The sequence below is a fragment of the Bombus fervidus genome, chromosome 8 (assembly GCF_041682495.2).
Source record: "Bombus fervidus isolate BK054 chromosome 8, iyBomFerv1, whole genome shotgun sequence".
Classification (NCBI taxonomy): Eukaryota; Metazoa; Arthropoda; class Insecta; order Hymenoptera; family Apidae; genus Bombus; species Bombus fervidus.
This window is the reverse complement of record NC_091524.1, coordinates 9605069-9628012: the sequence shown is the minus strand read 5'-3', so window position 1 is coordinate 9628012 and position 22944 is coordinate 9605069. Positions and strand designations below refer to the sequence as shown.

The 22944-nt window shown below is 38.4% G+C and overlaps 1 protein-coding gene across 3 annotated transcripts in view; it reads right to left on the bottom strand.

The window, feature by feature from the left end:
- Positions 1 to 22944, bottom strand: part of LOC139989889 (uncharacterized) — a 203826-nt gene that overhangs the window by 5068 nt on the left and 175814 nt on the right. For 2 of the 3 annotated variants that reach the window (XR_011800437.1, XR_011800436.1), the window contains exon 4: positions 220 to 350. Coding sequence is in view for 1 of the 3 variants with exons in the window: in XM_074111866.1 (XP_073967967.1) it covers positions 34 to 350; positions 1258 to 1378 (438 nt within the window). In the remaining 2 variants the exon portion in view is untranslated. Of the gene's footprint in view, positions 1 to 4; positions 351 to 1257; positions 1383 to 22944 lie in introns of those variants that run through there. The other variant, XM_074111866.1, reaches the window with a different exon arrangement.

Genomic DNA, 22944 nt, shown 5'->3' with positions numbered 1-22944 from the left:
CAACCTTTATACTCCTACGATGGAAAATTGTATCTAAACAATAAATTGACCATTTTTTATAAAGTCTACGATCTTCTGCACGGTGTTCTGGAATCTGGCGAAGTTTACTTTGGCTTCCTCCGAGGATTTCGATTTGTAAATGGCAGTGGTATAAGCGGCTGTCAATTCGGTGACCAATCTTTGTGCTCTTTTGGCGGCGGCTTCGATCGAACCTGACGGCGTTTTGATGCTGTGCGCTGTCCTTACGATTTCCTCTTTGATGAGCTTCACTAGATGCTCGTCGTCCTTTTTGCTCGACGTCTCCGTGGAAATAATATGAAAAATCTGTCTGATGGCCTCGTCCGCTATATCTGAAATAAAAAGCTTCTTGAAACAACGAATGATTCGATTTTCCTTTGTATCGATTTCCCTCGTGCAGCTTTAAAATTCGTCCAAGTAACCTTTGATTCTCTCGCTTTATTCTTTTCAAGTTACTACTTTGATTTACTGTTTAGAAAATTTGGCAAGGAGGAACTTCTGCCAATTTCATATTTTATCGTTTCTTGAAATATTTGGTATTCAACCTTGAATAAATTAATTCTAATGAGATTCAACCTACAAAATTAGTGAAAGCTATACACTGTATACTCTACTGATCAAAAGATTTTGAACAAATCTGCACAATCTATTTTTGAATCATTACCTTCGCAGAGTCTGACAAAGTCACTTTACGATTTTAATTAAAAATCTAGCAAAGCAAAGAACATGTCTATTTACATGTGTAGTACGTATTTCACTAGAATCGAGGAAATTACAGCAGATTTTTTTTTAATTGATAATGTATATAAAATATTGATCGCACTTTTTTTTTCAAAAATACCGAAAAGTTCATTGTAGAAATTCTCTGACAAAGAAATAACTATTGCAACTTTTCCCTCATTCGAAACCATTTGAAACTCCTTCAGTAGAAATGAAATATTTCACGATTTTAACATTCAAGAATTTTAACCTTAACATCGTACAATTTTAATTTCTCTGTCAATCTTAATACTACTCTACCAATATTTTACTCTTAATTTTAAAAAACAATTTTTATTTCTTTAAAAACACGTTAAGAAGACACCTCCAAATAGTTAACCTTCCAAAAATTCCCAATATATTCCAAATATATACAATAGAAAAAGAATGGAAAAATCTTTACAAATCAGCGAAATTTCTTTTATCGTTAACTTTACGAAAGAATCTCACGGATTATCGAGGAAAGAATATTTCGTTCACCTGGTGCCGCTACCTTGCCCTCGATCGATCCACGTGGATCAATCCCGCTGGATCGCGGCACGCTGCAAGTTGCAAGAACGATCGTGATCGTTGCGAGCTTTGCCATCCTTGAACGTTCCATCGGTCGAAACTGCGGGTCGTACGACATTCGATTTTCTCTTTTTATACTTACAGCCAGCCACCTTGTGGTTCGTGTGCATCGTCGTGTGATGTAAATTGTAATTTCTCGTTCGTTGTCGGAACCGATTATTACGAACGATCCCGATGAGTGTCATTAAAAGGAAAAGACAGAAGGGAAAGTGGAGCAACGTGACGTAGGAAAGTATATTGTTTCGCGGTTTACTTTGATTTTCATGGTAATCCATGGAGGGAGAAGAAGCTACTGTACTGGGGAAAATTGCAGTCACGTGAAAGCGCCAAAGCGGTTTGCAAGAGTCTACGGCACGTTTTCGTCGAAATTGCTATACGTTTTGGATGCTACGAATTGGATTTTAATGAGAATTTAATTGAGACTGATATTTATAGATTTTAATGAGAATAACGTTTTGCCTTTGAGTTAAAATTCTTTTTACATCTGTGGCTAAGGATTGTAATTTAGGATTGTTAGATTTGTTAAACTATAATTTTGACTAATACTATAATTTTTTTTTGCTAATTAAAATGAAGCGATCTTCGATACAATTTAGATAGAATATTATTTTAAGAATGTAATTCTAAATAAAGATTAAAGATGCAGAAACAATCTTCGAACAAAAGAATTGCGAACAACTTTATAAAACAAAGAATAATTTTACTCTATTGTGTCGTTCAAGTAAACCCAGCGAAATAACCTGAATCAGAATTTAATGCTAAAATTACCAGACTCATCAAAACGATGGACTCCAGATTCGTTGATCATCGAGCTGAAAATTAAAAGCGAAATGGTGGCTTTAAATTCCATCGCGTTTCTTACCGCAACCTCCTGTAATATCTCGTTTTAGTTTTCCTCTTTCAAATTGGGAAATAAAATTTGCGCAAAATTCTTACGAAGTTTTTACGATATTTCCAACGATTCAGCCGACTTTCCTTCTGTCATATTTCATTTTAGATTTTTTCCTTTAAAAATTGTGACATGAAATTTGTGTCAAGTTATTTTTGTATAATGTTATTGTGTGAAGATTCTACGATATTTCGAACGATTCAGGCGACTTTCCTCGGTTAGGACAACGGGCTCAACAGGTCGTCGGTTCCCCCTTGAAAAACGCAGAACCAGTGCCGATGCTAGCCGGCGGTAAAAGTGCGTGAACATAGGGAGGGAGTGCATCCAGCCATGATTCCTCTTCACCGATTTTTACCCCCTTCCTGTCCCCTGTATACCATACTCCCCCATTGAAACGGCGGCTCGATGGCTCGCGATTAAAGTCTGCAGTGGTTTCCAGAATTCGTGTTTCGCAAAGGACGATCACTTTCACCAACGACGATACACTATGGACTGTACCCGAAACCATTTTATATACTTTGATTTATCTGTTTTGTACTTGCCACTGCATGGTTGAAATTATGCGTTTCTTCAGATTAGTTATAGAATATTTCAATTGTAAATTTGAAACATCGTTTGACAACGTTTGAAAATTCTTCCGAGAAAGCTAGGAAATTTTCTGCTAGATTTTTATTGAACAATAATTTCACAAACTCTATGGCGTATCTGTTTTTTATAGAACGATTTCAATGAATATTGTGCTTTTCATTTAACAGTAATTTAGATGGATCATGGTATCTGTTCGCGTACGACGTATATCTATGTGATCTAATTATTTCTATAATATTAGTTTGTCCGAAAAGTTTCTTTCGTTTTATGAGAAAATAATAGACGTACAATATTTTTTTGTTTTATATTATTTTGTCAAATTACGTACGATCCATTTTGTTTTGTTGAGATAAACACGGTGACATTTCACAGACTTGGTTTCACGTCTGTACGAAGATGCACTGTTGTAAAAAACACGTTTGCGAAAGAAAGACACTTTTCGGACAACCTAATACAAGACGTGTGATAGAAATTTTAAGTAACTTGGAGATGACTGCGGATATTTATGTACTTGTGTCAGATTCAGAAACCTGAAACGTACATGGACATAGAAAATGCACGTGACATACAAAAGTATCGAAAATATCCGAAGTACACTACTATTGGTAACATCTAACGAAATAACGAATCGAATCTGTATTTGTTCTAACAAATCCATTTCACGTTTCCCTAGAAATTCTCATTGAACTTACGGCAGAGAAATCACAGCGAGTGTAGTAAAAATTTAATCTAAGAATGCAATTTAAACCGTTTGTATGCAATTATCGACCAGTTTCGTAATATAATCGGCTACCATTCGAAGAATCAATTGCATCCGAAAGATTTACCACACGAGCATAAAAAATACCGCCATAGAGGAAAAAAAAAAAAAAAGAAAGAGATTGCACGTGGAAGGCCGAGCGAAGAAACGCAATTTGCACGATCATTTTCCTCGATAAAGGCATCGAAACGTTGATTTCACCGCGTTTGCCTTGTAATTTCCAACTTTTCGACTCGGTTTGCGCAACGAGACTCGCCTCCTCGTACGAGACACAAGAGTGTCCGCGGCTGGGAAAACGCGATACAGTGTCCGATTAGCGTTTGCTGTCGCAATGTCTCGGCTAGGAAAAGCTGCACGCGAAAGGAGACGCCGCAGGATGTCGGGATAATACACATTATAGGCCGGCCATTATTACGCAGGAGCTCCCTGGCTCTTTCTACGTGCGCAACGCCGAGCCGGAAGGCCGACTCCCGCGTGTCTGCTTTTCCTGCATGAATGAAATGTAATTTAAGCTTACTCAAGTACCCGTATTTCCATTCATCCCACATTCGCGTGTTGAAGACTCCTACGTTTGATCGCCATGGGGGATGCACTCGCTCACTGAAATCTGTCGGAGTTTTCGTTTCAATACCTACGCTCTAGCTTCGATTTACACTTCTAGCCGATTTTACGTTAAATCAGATTCTTATCGATTTTAAAACAGGAGGTTCGATATCTTTTTTTTATATTGTGAGATGTTTCATGTATTTTAGAATTTTTATAGATCGAGGTTACAACTTGGTTTGTGAAAAGTCGCCGGGATTTTGTTTGGTCGATCTTCGATTTACACTTTTAGCCGATTTTACGTTGGATCAGAGTTTTATCGATTTTAAGACAGGAGGGTCGATATCTTTTTTTATATTGTGAGATGTATAGGTCGAGGTACAATTTGGTTTGTGAAAAGTCGCCAGGATTTTGTTTGGACATCTACGGTCGATTTCTGATTTACACTTTTAGCCGATTTTACGTTGGATCAGAGTTTTATCGATTTTAAGACAGGAGGTTCGATATCTTTTTTTATATTGTGAGATGTTCCATGTATTTTAGAATTTTTATAGATCGAGATACAATTTGGTTTGTGAAGAGTCGCCAGAATTTTGTCTGGACATCTACGGTCGATTTCCGATTTAGATTTTAGTCGATTTTACGTTTGAAGCTTTATCGAAGATAGGAAGTTTGGAAACTTTTTTTATTTCCTGCCACGCTTGACGTATTTCACAATATTTCTTCGACGAAACACGGTTTAGTTTATGATTATTTGTCGAAGTTTCGCTCGATGTACACCGCAATTGATTTAGAACTCTAACGAGTTAAGAAAGTAGAATTTATTGGTTTTAGGTTGCAGTTTCGTGAGAAACAGAAAGCTCAATCTATTCTGTCCGATGTTCACAGTATTTTTCAATTCCTGACAATGGAATACATCTCGGTTTATAAACATTTTCCACTTACATTTCGTAGAAGTTATATGTTATTCTATATCGTACAATGAATTTGTTTCCAAAAGAGTAGTATATTTACTTACACGAAGATATGCATCTCCGTCTAGGAAGAAGGAGAAGAATATCTCTCAAAGACGAATAAAATAAAAATACAAATCGTCTCGTCCATAAAGAAATACCACGATCCTCGAGAAACTCTACTTCCGGGACCCGATCCACTTCGTGTCTCACGCACCGAACTCTTGTTTCTCGAGTAGCAGACCGAGGAAGAAAGGGGTCTAACAAAGAAAGAAAGAAAGCAACGAAGAAAAAGAAGAAGAAGTAGCGAAGGAAGGGGGAATGAGAAAATCGGCGCACGAGTTCCTCGATAGACGGGGTCAAGCCGACTTCGGTGGAAAAGAATGGCAGCGTTTAAACGGGGCTTAAAGTCATCGCGGACGTAATCGGCCCTGTCGATCTTCGGTGGCCCTCTCCGGTGCCATAATCCCGCACCGAGAAGCGGCGTCCATTCAGCGGCTCTCCACACAGCCCGATTGGCATTGATCATTGTGTCTCACACGATCGGCTCATAATAGGCCACGTCGTTTCCATCGTTCCCCGTTGCTGATACGAGAATAAAGAGTCTCGATCTTTTCGGCCTCGTTTCTTCTTTACTCTCTCGCTTCTTCTCCTTCCCATTTTTGTATCTTCGTACGTGTGTACTCTTGCGAGTGTGATCGTGAGGACCTGGAACATCGACAGAGTATTCTCCAAAGAGCGTCATCCCGAGTCTTGCAACGGGGGTGTCGCTGATAAGATCGTGATCGATGGTACGAGAGATCGATATTTCGTTTGTTCGGTTTCGGCTGGAGAAATCGAGGATTTTACTGATTCTGGCCTCGTCTGGATTTTCTCGTATAATAATTTAACAGCTAGTAATATCGGTGAATCGACAAGTGACAAACAAAGAACGTAGAGGAGGAATATGACAGGTTTCCCATTTCTTTATGGGGGAGAAATTATAAAATATACGGTAGCAAGTAGTTCTGTGTTGTCAAAATTGTTCTTCCGGTTATTTTACTCATTTTGGTTTTGACACTTATTAGATACGTGTGATTCAATTAAAATATTGTTTGTTCCAATAGTCACAACTTTGATCGCTATCAAACTTTGTCGTCTATATATTCGAATCCAATGGTTTCTTCTCGCTTATGGTCTTTTTATATCAAAATATACTTTTTTAGTCATTAAGCGACATGTAAATGGGAAGATTAACAGAAATGTACCGATCGTATTTTTCCCCTGTGATTTTCAAGCATACAGTGCGTTATAGATTTCTGTTGCATAGACAGTTGCTTATAAATTTTACAATTTCACGTAAAATAAAACGATCAATTTGTATAATTTGCAAAATTCGATCATAAATTGTTATTTGGTTACTAGAACTTGTTACTAAAATAAAGAGGAATTTATTGACACAGGTAACTTGATTGACTCGTGACTTGTAACATATCGTTGATAATTAGTTCGATCGTGAAAGATGATTTTGGTGTTGGAATTTTGGGAAAGTCGAAGTAGATTGGGCGCCGGAATTGCAGGCTCTCGACGATCATCTCGACGGCATCTTGTACAGAGGATTCGTTCTCTATCTTTATTTTCTTTTCTGTGAGAGTCGTTTTTTATTCCTTAGTGACTTTGGGTATCAGGCTTGTGGAATCTGAGAATGTTGGTTAAGTTTTTTTTCGAGTTAATTAATTGAGTCGCGTCTCTGATTTTGGTCGATAATGATCAGACGCCGGCAGTTCGGTCTCGTTCTGTGAGAGAACAAAGATTTCTATATCTAGGTAATCCCAGCTGCTTTCGATTCACCGTGAAGCGAGCAAAAAGGCCAGTGACTCAGCTCTGTAAAGAGAAATCAGGCGACAAATCGATGGCTGGACTTAATCCTACGGTTTCGTCCACCTGCCTCTCAAATCTATTTTCTATATTATCCTTACATCGGCCGAGAAATCCTTCTGACAATGTTTTGCAGTAATTACGTCAATTACAAATCAATATTTAAATTGCACGCAACAGCAGAAACTTTGTTAATAATTTCCATACAAGTATATAAATAAATAGGGAATAATTGAGATGAACAATAACAGAGAATAATTGCTCATTTTTTTCCAGAAAAATAAAATATCTCTCTGGCATCTTTAATTACCGAGTACGTTCGAAATTTTTCTAAACAAGATATTTATCACAATTTTTATACGCGTATCTGTAATTACGTGGCGCAAGATTTACATGTAATTGCAATAAATCAACAACTCGTGGATGTCGTGATCAAAGTTTTTATAGAACCGGTTAATTTTCAAATTTCAAAATAAATCTGAATGTAGATTTTTTACGACAAGGATCCCATTATGTTGCGATTCTAGCTCCCAATTACTATACGGAATGCATTATAATTTAAAAGGTTAAAAAATCTGACAATGGTCGTTCGATTGTGCAATTTCGTCAATTTCAAAATATCGAATGGAATAAGTGAAAGATCGATTACCACGGAGATATCAGTTTCATAGAAGTTTCAAAAATATCGCTATTTAGCGAACAATCACCAAACCACCATAGGTGGGCAGCAGTGAAATAATTTTACAAATTTCATGGCTCCTTTTTCCAGTGGGAGGTCCTGGTGGTTTTTTTTTTGTGACGATTAACCCAGTATCGTTGAAACCCATGCCGAATTTCGTCTTCCTGTCCCACTATTTCGAATTAACTCAGCAAAATCCCGTTTCTGTCAGCCCTGCAACGCAGTGCCGTTCTAATGCCTCCCTTTCACTTCTCTATTTTACTCTTTCTCTCTGTGCACGACTGTATATTGTTATGTAACATATATTGTATAACCAGTTATCCAACGTGCGCAAACTATGAATATTAATGGTGGACGGATCATTTGCGAAATTAAATTGCCCGCCAAAATGCTCATCCTATAATTAGCCGTGCAGCTCGAGCGGGCAAATTGCAGCTGGTTCGTAAGAAATATCGATCCTCTACCAAATTTTTGTCAAAGAATTTATATTTTTCGAAAGTATTTTAGTACAGAATAAATTTCAAGATTTTATGTCTTTCTCTTGCCTTTAACGATTATTAATCGTTTTAGCAAGTAAAGCCAAGGTTCATTCGAATTCCAATTGCAAATCCAGCTGTTCAGAAGCCACACTGATTATCAGGTTCTTAAAGAATAGGTTGATAAGCAGAAAAAGTTTTTTAAATATATCTTAGAAGAATTCACTGTTATTCAACTATTTGTAAAATTTTACTATTCAATTTCGCAACAAGTAAACTTATGGGAGTAAGTCATTTGTTTCCTGAGAATCGAATATTTATTTATTTATTTAATTAATCGTGCATTTCTCGAGACATTGACAACAAGTGGAGTTGATCAATTTGGTTTCTCGATTAATAACAATACACGTATATAATACTAGAGAAGCAAGGTTTATGGATTTTCAATTCCAGCGTTTGCTCGTCGACTACTTAAAATCATCCACTAAACAACGAGTTAAATTGGAATAATAAATTTTCTGAGAGATTAAAAACAAGAAGAATTGGTTTCAATATCGCCATGCTCGTGGTGAAAGGCTACCCAAGGAACTGAATGTTCTTTAAAGAGGTTCGTTTGCTTATGAAACGAAATTAAATACCTGTTCACCATCGCCCAAGGGAGCATTCGTTAGCGTGGCTTAATGGCGTTGGGGCGGTTCGTTCTCGATGGATTATGGCGTTTGCATCTTCACCCGTCACGAACGAATTAATAAAGTCGCATGGACCTGCGAGTGTGGTCTCGTCTTTCTCGCGTACGTCGATGCACATCAATGAGCATTCGTTACGGGTATCGTCGTTCTCTATTTTCGTTAACTATGCTGATGAAATTCGGAAGTCATCGAATTAATGAATTTCGAGGATGAGAAGAGAACGAAGGGGAATGGGATGGTTGAACGATGAATTACGAAATAATTCTTAAATATTGACATAGACAGATAGTTATTACTGACGCTCTGGTACTGATGTCTGGTACTGATAGTCGCAGTATTAATTTCTCTCTGTTGCTTTTATACAAAATTAAAACATATTTGTTTTCAATTAAGTCGAATTAAAATATTCTCTTTTAATCCTCCAATGATATAAAAATAAGAAATTCATATATTTTTTTCGTACGGTTCACGGAAAATTTGAACTCCTTTACAGTGATTAAAATTTGTCTTTCAGAATTTCTGAAACTGAACTGGTTTTTTGACCAGTTTCCAAAGATCTCTACGATATTATAACGATCGAAAAAAAAGGAACGATTGGAAAGATATATTGGAATATTTTCCTAAAAAAAAAAAAAAAAAAAAAAAAAAAAAAAATGATTTACCAATAGAGAGATTTATAAATGCAAGTTGATGAAGAGCAAGACGAACAAACGATGAAGTTACGTAAATTTGCTTAATGCGACAGCTGCATCGTCCACGGCCATTCTTCATCTCGCGTTCGGGCTGTTCCTCTAGAAGTCCAGTCAAACCAGTGTAACACGAAGAACGAAGGCAAAAAGTACAACCATTGTTACTAGTTCCTGTTACCGTCTCCCGTCCACAATACCACTGCACGCTTCCTTTGCAACCGTGAAAAATAATCCGGCTTTGTCTATGATGTGCGCCACAATGCGCCACTGGTGCAAGCTATCGTATAGTCGCGGTTGAAATGCCTTTTCAGGGTAAAGTCGCGTTTTTACGAACGTACCAGTCGACAAATCACACGTATATACGCATTACGTTGCACGTTGAATCGCGTACAAACGAATGATCTTTAATGACGCTGCTCTATTTCATTCTGATCGTGGTCCTTTTTTTAACAAGCACTGAATTGAGATTTTAGAGATCTTGGGTCTCTTTTAAAAGTATTCCGATTACCAATTAAATAATTTAAAGAATTAAGATACTTTTTATTTGGCAATTTATTTTAAATATATGCAGGATAATTATACAGACAAACTTTGTTTTCGATTTATGAAATATTACGATTTATTCGTCAATTTGCCAACTGTTCCCTTAAAATTACGAGACACTAGGAATAAGCACTTTGGATTGCGCGTAAAAAAAATTCCAAAATAAAATAAGGAAGTTAAAAAGTATGGACTAAAATTGTATAATCTTCAAAGTATAAAAGATCAACCACTGAATGTCAATGACAGGAGCGTAACAAGACGCGACCGATGTAGAATGTCTTAAACCTTCATCCACTTCCTTCTTACAATAAAACAAACCGCAACAACCATAGACAAAAAGAAGAGAGGGGAAAAAAAGGAATAAAAAAGATTTCAGGGAAATCCAACGTGAAAAATACAACGACCGGTAAACCAGTCGATTCGAGGACGCTTATACATCGATTTATGTCAGGGCTAATAACGCGGAATCGGGGATAGATAAGACCAGAAGCTGTATCGAAAAGCTCTTATTTAATCCGGTCGGTTCGGGTCTCAGCGTATACGAGCCGATTCAGGGGCGAATTATGGGCGTGTGTGAGGGGATTAATCACTGGACTGCGAGATACACGCGACACAGACACGCTTCCCTGCACCTACACGCGCGATTTACACGCGTGGACACGGCCCAAGGAGGTAGACACGACCGTGCAATTTCGAGCCACCACGCACTTACGCAGCTCGTACATTGATCGACCCGATTCTACGATTTGTCACGCCTCTTGTTCCACACCTAGCTTTCACTGCTTTGCGGATCAGAGGGGGCGGACATCGAGTTATTAGCCTCTAACCGCGATCGGCCTGAAAAGCGGGGAAAGAAAAGTTAGAGCGAACGATAGAGAGATGGGTTTGTGTCCTGTATGTTCTTCGATTTTGTGTACGCGTATTTTTCTGATTTCCTAGTAATTTTATTATACGAGAGTTTCGTATAGCAAGAGATGCCTTTGTTCTTTGATTCAGTTAACGTTTTTCTGCTTTCGCGTGTGCGAACTCTGTTTTAGAGTTTCGTTTACCGAGAGATGTTCGTTCTTTGATTTTACGGATATTTTTCTGATTTTGTACGAATCTTATCGTACACTTTTACTTACTCTTATTTATACTTCTTTACTCACTGTATAGTTTTGTTCTTTGATTATACGATATATATGTTTCCTGATTTTCTGGTAATTTTATTTTGCAGTCTAGTGTGATAACATGTGCGAATATATTGATGATGACAGTTCGTTAGGAGATAGCTATTTCCGAGCTTATATCGTAGAAAATCGAGCATTTCTTATTAACCTGTCTCAATGTTTTGGAATGAGATTCGATACGACAATGTAACGAGTAAATAGCGATCAGTCAGATCGATTCATATCGCGAACCTTGAATGAGTTAACGCTCAAGGTGGAAGTAAATTAAAAATATCTTTGGTACTTTGTTTGCACTTTTAGTATACACGAAGAGTTTCACGTTCTGATCACGACTGTGAGACTGAATACGGTGTAGTATGACGCTCTGATGAAGATTGTCGTAGGATGTTGCTACTCTTCTCCGAAGCTTCGTCTCGTCCTTATATACTAACTTTCCGTCTCCGGGTTTTCCATCGTTTATTGTTCCAAATTGTTTATTGCCAATTGTTTACCTTTACCCTGACCTATCGGGCACTTAAAGTGATTTTTAGCCTCTTAATGAGGTCAGCATCATAAACAGTTTACAGCTTAGGGAGATAAATAATTCAGACTTCCGGAAAAAAGGCAGAGATGCTGTCCGAGTGATAAACGGACGATCACTGCAAATCACAAACAAAGGATGCTATCTGCAAATGCTACCATTCAATTCTATCAATGCTACATTCTTTCTATTTTGTCTTCATTCTCGTGCATTTTACCAAACAATAGCGTCAAAATCAACGCTTTTCAATATCTCTTATCTCGAATGACGACCACGCTCCACCATCCAGATGAAAAATATCCTACCTGTAAACCCCATAAAACACTATGGACAAACAACTCAGCACGGAAATCTGAATAATCAAATCATTGGTCGTTTCCTGGCAATTCAACCGCGAAATCGCTACGTACCATGAAAGCAAAAGGGTAAAGGTATTGGAAAAGTCATCGCGACAGATATTGGCCAGTAGCCTGAATTCACAGATGGCGAAATAAAGACGGACGAGAAGGTAGAAACAGAAAAGAGGAGAAGGAGAATCGAAACAAGATTCGTTCGTGAAAACCATGGAACCAACGTTCGACTATAACCCCTGTATTAATACGAATTGAAACGCGGGAATGGCTCTCGTGCTCTGGCAATTTGCGTTCAAGCTGGTCGATCGATATCCACCGGTCGTTTTTAACAATGGGCATTAATATCGATCAGTCGTAAAGACAGTGCGCGACCGTGTTCGGCCGCGCTTGATAAACCCGTTGAATTATCGCCTTTACGACACCTTAACGCTTGTCGCCGATACTTTACTGCAGCTGTTTCCCTTCTGTTATGCAGACACGTTCCTGTCATTATCGTATGCGCAAAGAATGATCAGGATTATTACTCGCTCCTTTGATACTTCGCTCGTATTTGTTTTAGATTAATTTGTATTGTTTGTGACAGTCTGTTTCTGACTGCCTGTCGCTTACGTGTATTTTCGTGCCAACTACATCGTGAAAGGAACAAAGTATTCCGAGAACGAGATAACCAGACCGCGGATTTTTATGCAGAGTTACGTTTTTGACGATATAATCGGAAAGATAGAAATTTACTCCTATTCAACGTTATAAAAAGCACTATATTTTGGATATTTTGTACATTTTTCCATGCTACGTACATTCTGTGTAATTTTGTATTTTTTAAGGTGGTACAAATTCATAAAAATCAATGGTATAGAGATAACTCAAAGCTCGTTAAAATATTCCTGAAGTATTTTTAATTACTCTAAAGATTTAAGAAACCTATGAAATAGAGTGGCCGTAAAGAACGTGTAAAATATTTCTGAAACATTACCCAACTTCCTTTTACCCTTATATTGGTTATTTAATTTCTTTAACTGTTTTTCAACACCTTCAATTTTAAAAGCAAAAAATCCTACGATTTTCAGCTCAAAGAATCAGTCGGAGAATTTAACAGCGAATGATCTGAAATTGAAACTTCCAGTGAGCACGTACACAGTAGAATTAGACTGTGGTCGAACGTCGCAGTGCGAAGCTAAAATAAAGTAAAGCATAGTTATACTATAGTAGAATACCCACACAGAAAGCCTAAGAAGCAGAGACAACTATTGCCATGCTGCGCCACTATACTACTTCTCAGTTTCATTGCCCCATAAACTCAATCGCAATTTTCCTTTCCTCTAGACATTCTACTTCCCTTCTTTATCGAACCAACTCTCATATTTTGAACTTTATTGTTCGCAAGAAACTTCACGTTTTCTTTGTCTCTTCTTCGTCTTGCGCCTGAACACTTTAAGTTCGAACGTGTGCCATAAAGAAAGCATAAATGACACGAACCTCGTCCAGGGCCAACAATCCGTGTCAACTCGAAGTTCTCGAGCATTGATACAGGCCGATAGTTCAGCTCTGATTCGCCGTGGTTTACGGTGCAGTGGGCCAGCGGGAGGCTGCAATACTTTCTCTTAATTTATGATACAAAGCGTGGTGATAAGGGCGCGACCATAGAAATGTCGCATTTCCAGTCGGCGACACGCGAAACGTGTCGAAAGTAAGAGTCGATCGACCGGCCATTGATACATGTAGCTGCTGAGCCAATTTTCGTTTCGGTGTTTCGCCTTTCGAGAAACTCGCGGTTGATTTATTAAGAAACGAATTTCATTCTGTATATTTAGGATAATAAGTTTGGTTCGTGGGTGTGATGACTTCTTGTGAGAAATTTGTTGAAAGCAAATTGCATTTTGTGCGATGGTGATTTCTTGTGAGAAATTTCTGCGAAATAAATCTCATTTTGTGGGGTAGCGAATTTAGCGTGCGGGATATGGTGATTTCTTGTGAGAAATTTGTGGCAAACGAATTTTACTTTGTCGGATAGCGAATTTGGTTTGACGCGTATGGTGACATTTTTATGGGAAATTTATTGAAAGCAAATCTCATTTTTGCGGGACAGTAAATTTAGTTTGTGGAATGTGGCAATCTCTCGTAGATTGTTCGTGGGCTGTGTTTTACGTTTTATGGGGGGAAATACTTCTTGCGGGTATTCCGAGTTTCTTCTGGAAAGGTGGAATTATTGAACTAAAATGTGGAAAAGGAAATGTGATATACAGAAGAAAGGATGAGCGAAGTGAGCAATGAAGAAATGTGTGGGTTGGAGAATATTAAAATTGGCAAATGAGAAAGGAATATGAAATATGAAACGTGAGAAATACAAGATGTCTTCGTAATCGTGATACGACCGGAACGGAGGTGATTCCACGTACAAAAGTAATTTGTAAAAACACTCTGTTGATTTTTGCACCCTTAAACTTTCCATAAGCGTGTAACATCTCGAGTTCACTAATAAGATCGTAAACAGTGGCTAGTTTTTTACCTGGTAGGTTGTAAATCACGGTGAATTCACGACGAGTTACTTCTTGCTAGACATCGATGATCTTGTTAATGCGATAAATATCGGCGTTTTGTCAATTAACGTAACGCTATTTCGCATGGGAAACACCATTGCAACGAATAATTATATCCAGGAAATCAAGGTATAATATAAGCTCGAGTCGATGTAGATAAACTAACAGCCGGAAGTAACGCGAGACATTTCACGCGGATAAAGTTGAAATAAATATTGCTAAGGTATAAACCGATTATGAACATAGGTGGAAAGTTGCAGTGAAAAAAAAAAAATTGTATAATACTAGTTTCTGTCGGAAATAGAACATCGCGATGTTTGAGAAGGAAAGGAAGAATAAAAAAGAGGAACTGGATTGGATCCTGTTTTCTGTCCGATGTAACTATAACTTTGATGCGTAGGTTGATACATCCGGTTATTTTATCAACATATTCAAAGACTAAGTGCATACTTGATTTCAAATAGAATCAATAAAATTAAAGGGTGTAAAAAACGAATGAGAAACTTTAATGGATAACGTACCGGATCTAAGCTTCATCCAAAAAGAAGACAGTTAAATAAAAATCCCACGAATATGATAGGAAAAGCGATAAGAAATCCTAATTACAAGAATTAAAGAATTAAGAATTATACGATATTTGAGAAACACTAGAAGGCATAGAACATTACCTCTATGTACAAAAACTACGAAGATATTTCTTTTTCTCTTCATTCAGAAGAAATTTACAAGCTTCACCAAGATCTCTATGCATCTGAATTTAATACCGGAAACGAATATTGAAATACCAAGCGTCGAACTATCGCGAAACGAGCCGAGAAACGGACAGGAAGTGGCGCTGGTAAAAAAGCTCGTAGCTTTTTCAATTCCGTCCCTGTTGTTTGCTCGCGACGCCCTCGAAACTTCCGCAAGAAGCTGTCCCGATAATTTCTTTGGAATCCGGTTAATTTTTCCGCCGGCGGAGAAACACCACGGTCGTACCAACATCCACGTAATCCCGTGGCCGAGGTTCTTCCTGTGGCCATCGGAATCAAGCGTCCTCGTCTTTCATCCCGCCACTTTCTTGCGTGCATTCCGCTCAGCGCGAGCACGCGGTGATCGTCGCTCTGATCGGTAAAACCGAGTCTAACAACCTGTCCACCGTCCTGTCAGTCTATGCCACTATTATGTCGAAAGAATTGTTGGATTTTCATTATTTCATCATTTACCTACCTACTTTGCCTTTGTGTTAATCTTAGCGTTTTTGCTTTTGTTCGAAGGACGGAAAGATCTTATTTCTTAATGTTTTCCGATGTTATATCTATAGCGGTTCAGAGATCTTAAGATCCCAAAATAATAATAAGTTTAAAGTGATTTTGTGACCTATTCAATGTAAAGTCATCGAATTAATTTGTAAACCTAATATTTAAATATCTTATGATGTAGCTTATCGATGTAGAAATCTGACGCTTTAATTTTCCATTTTTTCGGAAGAATATTGCGAAGTCTATATAAATATACAAACTAAAATTTCTATTTCCAATATCAGTCAAAAATACGTGTTGGTTAATTTTCAATAAATAATTAAATTTGATACAAATTCTTCGTATAAGTATAACGTTTATATCGTTTGATTTTTCTTCAGGATTTTCAACATTTGCACATTTATTCCTTGCAATTGTCAAATATAATTCTGTCTGCAACACGATGTCTACGTACTAAATCTTTTTTTCGGGTAACATGGCCTTCGAAACGTTTCGAAAAAATTCGACTGCAAAATACGGTTTACTTCCATGACGTTCTTAGAATCTACAACTTATAATCGGGTATTTCATCTTCGCGAAACATCGTTAAATCAGAAGCCACGAGAAGAAGCTGCTATCGGTGTTGCGGCTGTTAGGATCCCTGGATCCTTTATACCATGTTTCCGGTCGCGCGGAGGCCGCACGTGACTTCGATACTCTTCGCTTCACCTCAGCTTGCTACCTGTCCCAATTTAATCTATCCGGGGTCCCGACCAGTGGCGATTACCACTGCTGCAGCTCACAACCGCAGCTCTGTTCCGTCTACACGTGTAAATAATACAGCAGAGGGAATGCTAATATCGATATTATAATACGACGGGTTCATAGTAGCGCCCCGAATTATGCCCCCGTTCGAAGATCGATCAAGATCTCACACCTGAAATCACTTTCGGTTACTCCCGTGTGATTCGTGATTCGATCAGCCTTCCCTTTTCGACCACCCGTTGCACCCTTTCGTCTTTTTCTTCCATCGTTCTGGTTATTTTTTGCGAAGAAACTGGTTTATCTGCTCGAATCTTCGATATCGAAGATTCCAGACTTATTATTTTATTTTATTTTTAAACAAATGTCAACGTCGAATATCGAAATTTTCGTTGCAGCAATAGCAAAGGAAATAGAAATTCGTGTGGACGAGGAAACGAATATCGTAACTTTCGTGAAGAAGCTTCGCGTATTTTTTATATTTGATATTTTAGGCAGAGATAAGAATCGAGTGGAGATTTTCTATACGATCGAACGCGGCCCGTTAAAGATGATTATGCAATCTGAAGCGGGGCAATTTGCATCGGGAAGCTATTTAGCCGGTGGCAAGGCAACGAGAATAACGGGTTAGGGAGGACGCGCGATGTCGCCGTGGATCGTGACTATGCTAATGACGGATCACTGGGTTCATTCATAAGAGAAGAAACTCGCTGAATGGACGAAAGACTCTGGCTTGGCCTCGGTAGTACAATGTGTCTTGAGAACCGTGACATACAGCGGTGGACAGAATGGAAGTTTCAACGATGAAACGAAGAAGATATTTTAAAGATACAGATTTTACAAAACTGAATTATTATTGTCAAAAGCAACGAACGAGGCAATGGCACGTAGTAAACTGACGTCCACGAGGAGTTACCCGGCTGAAGGTGTGGTAGCTGTAATTGATTGCGTCGTAACTGTAAAATTAATTGTTCGTTCAAGCGGAGCATGTAGCAATAACGAATAAATAGTATAATATATTACGATCCTCGGCATGTAATCGTTTTCTTTTTTTACCATTTGGTGCTTGTGCTACTTTGTACCCTTATCAAATCGTTACGTCGTCACTAAGAAACAGATAAAAGTTAGGGAGGAATTAAACTGCGTTAAACAAATACGTATAACATACTCCGATCTTTTGATTAATCTTTAAGAATAAGGTAGAATTAATCTTAAAGAATAAGTTAACAAAATGTTAATTAACAAAAATCAAAAAATCAGACAATTATACATATATCGGGTTATCGTTGGAGTTCGGGGCGTGTAATGAATCTTTCTGCGAGTTGGCCATCGTTGTTGTATACCAGATGATATTTATTGAAGCGAATGTATTACAAAGGTTAACAAGTGATATCGATGATGTCGATGACGATGAGTTTAGGTTCGATAACGAATACACGGCCAACGGGTTGACGATTGCGATTAGGAACTCGACGTACGTGTTTACTGGACTAGTCGAACTTACCGGATTGAGAGACAGTTCAATTGGAATTGCCCTTATATACTCCTCTCCGCACCTCTCTGTATCCCACAGGTCAATCTTTGTTTTTAAGGAAAGCTATTTAATTAATTCATACCTCTGTTAGGTACACGTACCTCACGTGAACGTGGCTACGTTCAGCGACCCGATATGTCATTTCGAGCCCAAGCCCACTGTCATAAATCTCGAGCAAACATAATTGACTTAACTCATAAACAGTTATTTCTCAGTTTTATTGTTTATTAAATTTTATTGTTGTTGATTAAAGTATTGGGGATTTTCTCAAACATTCCAAAAGAAAGGGCCCGATGTCCTTTCATCTCCCTCCAGGGCCTTCCCTTCGGAATTCTTAGGAATATCCGTAACACTTTAATCTTATAAGCAACCCGATTATAATCGTCCTAGATTTGCGATAATGAGCTTGGGCTCAAGGCGACAACTAGTCGCCGAACGTAGTCGCGGTCACGGGATGAACGTTTTACCTAACAGAGGTATAGAATTGCATAGCTCTTCTTAAAAAGAAATAGTTGTACCGACACCTAACAGTAAACATTCCAATGTTCTCTGCCCCGTGGCTTGCCACACACAGATCCTATTCTTTGGGCAAGATGATTGCCAGATATCGATGCATCATTCACGGTATATGTTCAGCTAGGTATATGTCCTTCAAATTGACAAAAAGTCCTTATTCGTAAATCACTCACCTACTACGAGAAGATACGGGAGATCGGCTTTCCTCACGAACGACGCTTCCCGCTAGAAACTTTCTCTCAAGAGCGGCTAGCATCCTTTTCTAACCACCAACATAGAAATTAACCAATTAACAGCAACGTCCATTTCCCTCACTTTCCGAGCGGAGGCTTTCTTCGACGAATCCGATGATCTCGTGCCCTTAGACACACCCCATCATAGTTTCCCTTTGCGGCATCATCGCGACGGATAATACATTCTCGTGCGATCTCATTAGCGAGGAAACAGCGCCTTTTACGATCAGTGGATACTTCATGTTTTTAATCACGAGTCCGACTTAGACTTTGGAACAAAGTATATTTGTTATGCCGTTGACCACGGATTCGTTATCGAACCTAAGACCATTGTCATTAGCGGCTAATCACCGCGGTTACTTGTCGATTCTGTAATACTCACACTTGTGCTAATCAACGTTACCTCGATTGTATTACTACGATGGCCAATTCCAGTGAAGATTCATTACACGTCCCTACCCTTAATCATAACGTTAACCCGACGTATATATACATATATTTAATATAAACAAGAGTCTAAATATAGGGTATCAAAATATTAATCGACAAAATGAAACACAACTTCCTAACGCTGAGTATGACCGTTTTACTTGCCGAACCAAATGTATTTGCGTGCAGTCGTGTCTTGTCGTTTCTCAAAGACTGTAACATTAAAGTATAAAGTGCACACGTATATTTATATTTGCAATGCATGGCGAATAAATCTCAGCAAAATTTAGAAATGAAGAAAAGAAAAAAAAGGAAACACGACTCGCATCTTCCACAAAAAAAAAAAAAATGAGTAAAACCCACGTAACGTTTCTAAGGTTCATGAAAATTCACAGGACTAACTACCAGCATACGAACATCGAAATAAGAAAATACACTCTGCAAACATTACAAACTCTATTTAAAAGTACGACAAACCATAATAAGTCGAATTTGCGGACGATTATTGTAGGAAATGTTCGTTTTGTACGTTTTATCCGATACACCGTCCTCTTTGTAGCGAGACGAGATCAAAAGTTTTATTGAATAGATCGTTTTAATGAGAGAGGAGAGGATCGTGGTCGATTCAACAGGTGTTTCAAGCCCGACAATCGATCGTAGCGTCGACGAAGCTTTCTGCTTCTGGTCGTGTCCGAGCGAGCCGACCTCGTAAAAGGTATAGTAAATCGGTGGTCGATAATTAAAGCGACGATCAAAGGAATCGCTTTTCCAGCCGTGACACACCGGAGATTGGCCAGCTGGTGATTAAACGATCTTGTGTCACAGCCACGATTCTTCGTGCTGTTCATGCTCAACCACGTTTCTTATCGGGGCGGACCGAATTGTCCGCGCGAAAAATTGCGCGCCGTGTCACGCTCCGTGAAGTCGCATCGCCATCGTGTTCAACGCTTGTTTTTGGACGAGGCCAGCGGTAGCCGACAATGGGAGTTTCTTCTCGAGTTCATCGAGGAATACACTACGAGTTCCAGTTATTCTTCGGGAAGGAACACTTTGCTTCGCTTCAGGTGCGTATTACGGTTAGAAAAATGGAAATCGAGGCGTTTCGATTCTTTAATTACCCCCGAGTGGTTTAAAATCGTTTTCTAGATGAACAGACAGAAGGGCCGTGGGATTTTCAGATAATTTCACGGTAACATAGAGACTTTAATGAGTAATCGCCGAGAATAAAGCAAGGGCACCAAGATCGACGAAAGTCGATGCCGTTCCCTTTCGACTGCGTCTACAGATCAATTGCAGTAAAATTGGCCGACTGTAAGTTCTTGAATCTTTCAAAAACTCAAATTAAGATTTTATAAAACACCTGAAATAAGGCCAATAATCCAAAATTAACATTTTTTCTATTAATGTAATATGCTTGGTAAATGTAATGCAAATTATTCTAATTATTTAACCTATTATATATGTTAGTGAATGTATTACAAAAGGAATAACGATTAATTGTTACATGAACCATTAAATTTAAAACTTCTATAAAAAAAAAAAAAAACAGATCCAAAAATAAAATCCGCTAAAAATAAATTCCAGCTAAGATAAAATCTATTATCTATAAACTCTAACAGAAGTAAACCTTGTTATCTCTATCAACGGTCATCAACGTTTTCAAAATTGCAACGCTAAACACTCTGTCCGGCTGTCGAGTTAAACGATATCACAAACGTTCATTGTTCACCGGCTGTGGAGAAGCAAGAACGATCGAATCTATGCGATCGATCGCAGGGTGGAATCACGGGACGTCGACGACGTTTACCTAGAAGCATGCAGAGAGCTGTTCGTCACGGTCCAGAGACCGCAACCCTCGGCTCTCGCGCCAGCAAACTGAACAGACTTTGTCGAGCCGACGTGAGACAGGTGCGACTGAACACCCTCGTTTCAGCCTTTATCGCTGCTTCGTGCCACTGGAAACGATACTCTATCGTTGCCACCTGCGGACAATCGCTGCCCTTTTCCATCGATTTCCTGTGGATCATGCTCGCCTCGTGATCTCAGACAACCTGTTGAGATGTCTTTTCTGGTGAACTCGTTGGAGAGAGTACTTCTTCTTTTTGCTTACGGCCTGGTGAATTGCAACTTTGTTGCAGAGGATGAGTCGAGAAGAACGAGTCGGATATGTTGGAGCAAAAATGTGTTTGTAGTTTGCGGCTGAAGATCGTTGACTGAGATGCTTCTTCACGATCGGCTCTTCCTTTTTCAGTGTTTGTTGCCATGGGTCGATTCTTTTTTTGTGCAATACTTAAATGGTATCGTTGGTTAAGCCGGTGGTTTCCATTAGATTTAATTCCTCGTAGGCAAATATTTTTTCTAAATTATGGTATATATAAATAAAATAAAATTTTGGTATATTTATGCATATCTTTGCTACACTTTATAATAATTCAGTTACATAATCGAGTTAGTGTCTAAGATCTTTATAAATAACGATATCGCACAGTATTAAACTCTCCGTTTTAGAACATCTCATAAAACATAATCCACATGTGTGTGTATTTTCTAATCCGAAAGATGCGTCAGTGAAAACAATATTAAAGTCATCGCACGATACTGGAGTTCGCGTTCGAAAAAATTTATTAATAAAACAAAATCAAGAAATCTCGAGAAAAACAAGAATTAAATAATCTTCGCCGATCTACGATACGATTCCACAAAATCTCCACACAATGGGCGCCACCGACGCAGCTAACCTTCGCTTCCGTTCATCTAAATCATCGAATTCGGCGACGATATCTTACATATCGCTAAACAAATATCTTCAACATCCGGTAAATTTGCTTTCTCCTCGCACATCGTGGGTCGTGGATCGTGGACACGCGTCGCCGACGATCCTATCGATGGACAGGTGCGACCAGGTGCAAAGTTGTTTTCAGAAGCGTGCCGACTACGAGCTCCTAAACTTTATCAGGCTGTCCCGGGGCCGGTTGAAACGGGAGCGAATGCGATCAGACCGATTCCTATCTGAATTTGTTGCAATAACTTGTTCGTGTATCTGGTCGTGTCGCGATCCCTACAGATAGATGTCGCCTGCCGGAATTCACAACTCGTAAAGTCGATGACGAGGCGTTGGATTTGTCGAGCCTGTTGTTAACGATCACACGATCTTCCAACGTGATCGTTTGCCAGGGTTTATTGGCTGCCAATTATTGGCCAACCGACACGCGTGTGATTTTCCGAATGATATTTTATTACAGATATTAATTTCATTAACTTTAAATTATTAAAAATTCTTTTTCCAAATTTACGAGATATTTATTCGTTAATTTGTTAGCAGTGCTTTTGATAGATTAGATAGTGTTCCGTATTACATTCATGAGATGTTTCTGAGAATTGGTATTCTTATGAATATGGACTTAAATATTTTTCCATTTTTCTATGGTTAAATATCACATAAATGCGTAAACATTCGTAGTTTACTGATTTCCTTAGGAGATCGATATTTGTTTAATACTTTGATACATTGAAAATAGGCTAGTATCGAATTTCTGTACCGAGGATTGATAAAATATGATTTTTCGAATAAAATAATAAATAATTTAAAGAACGTGCAAGTGGATAAATAAATACCACGCACTATGTTTGATTTAAAAAAACAGAGAATAAGTCTGTA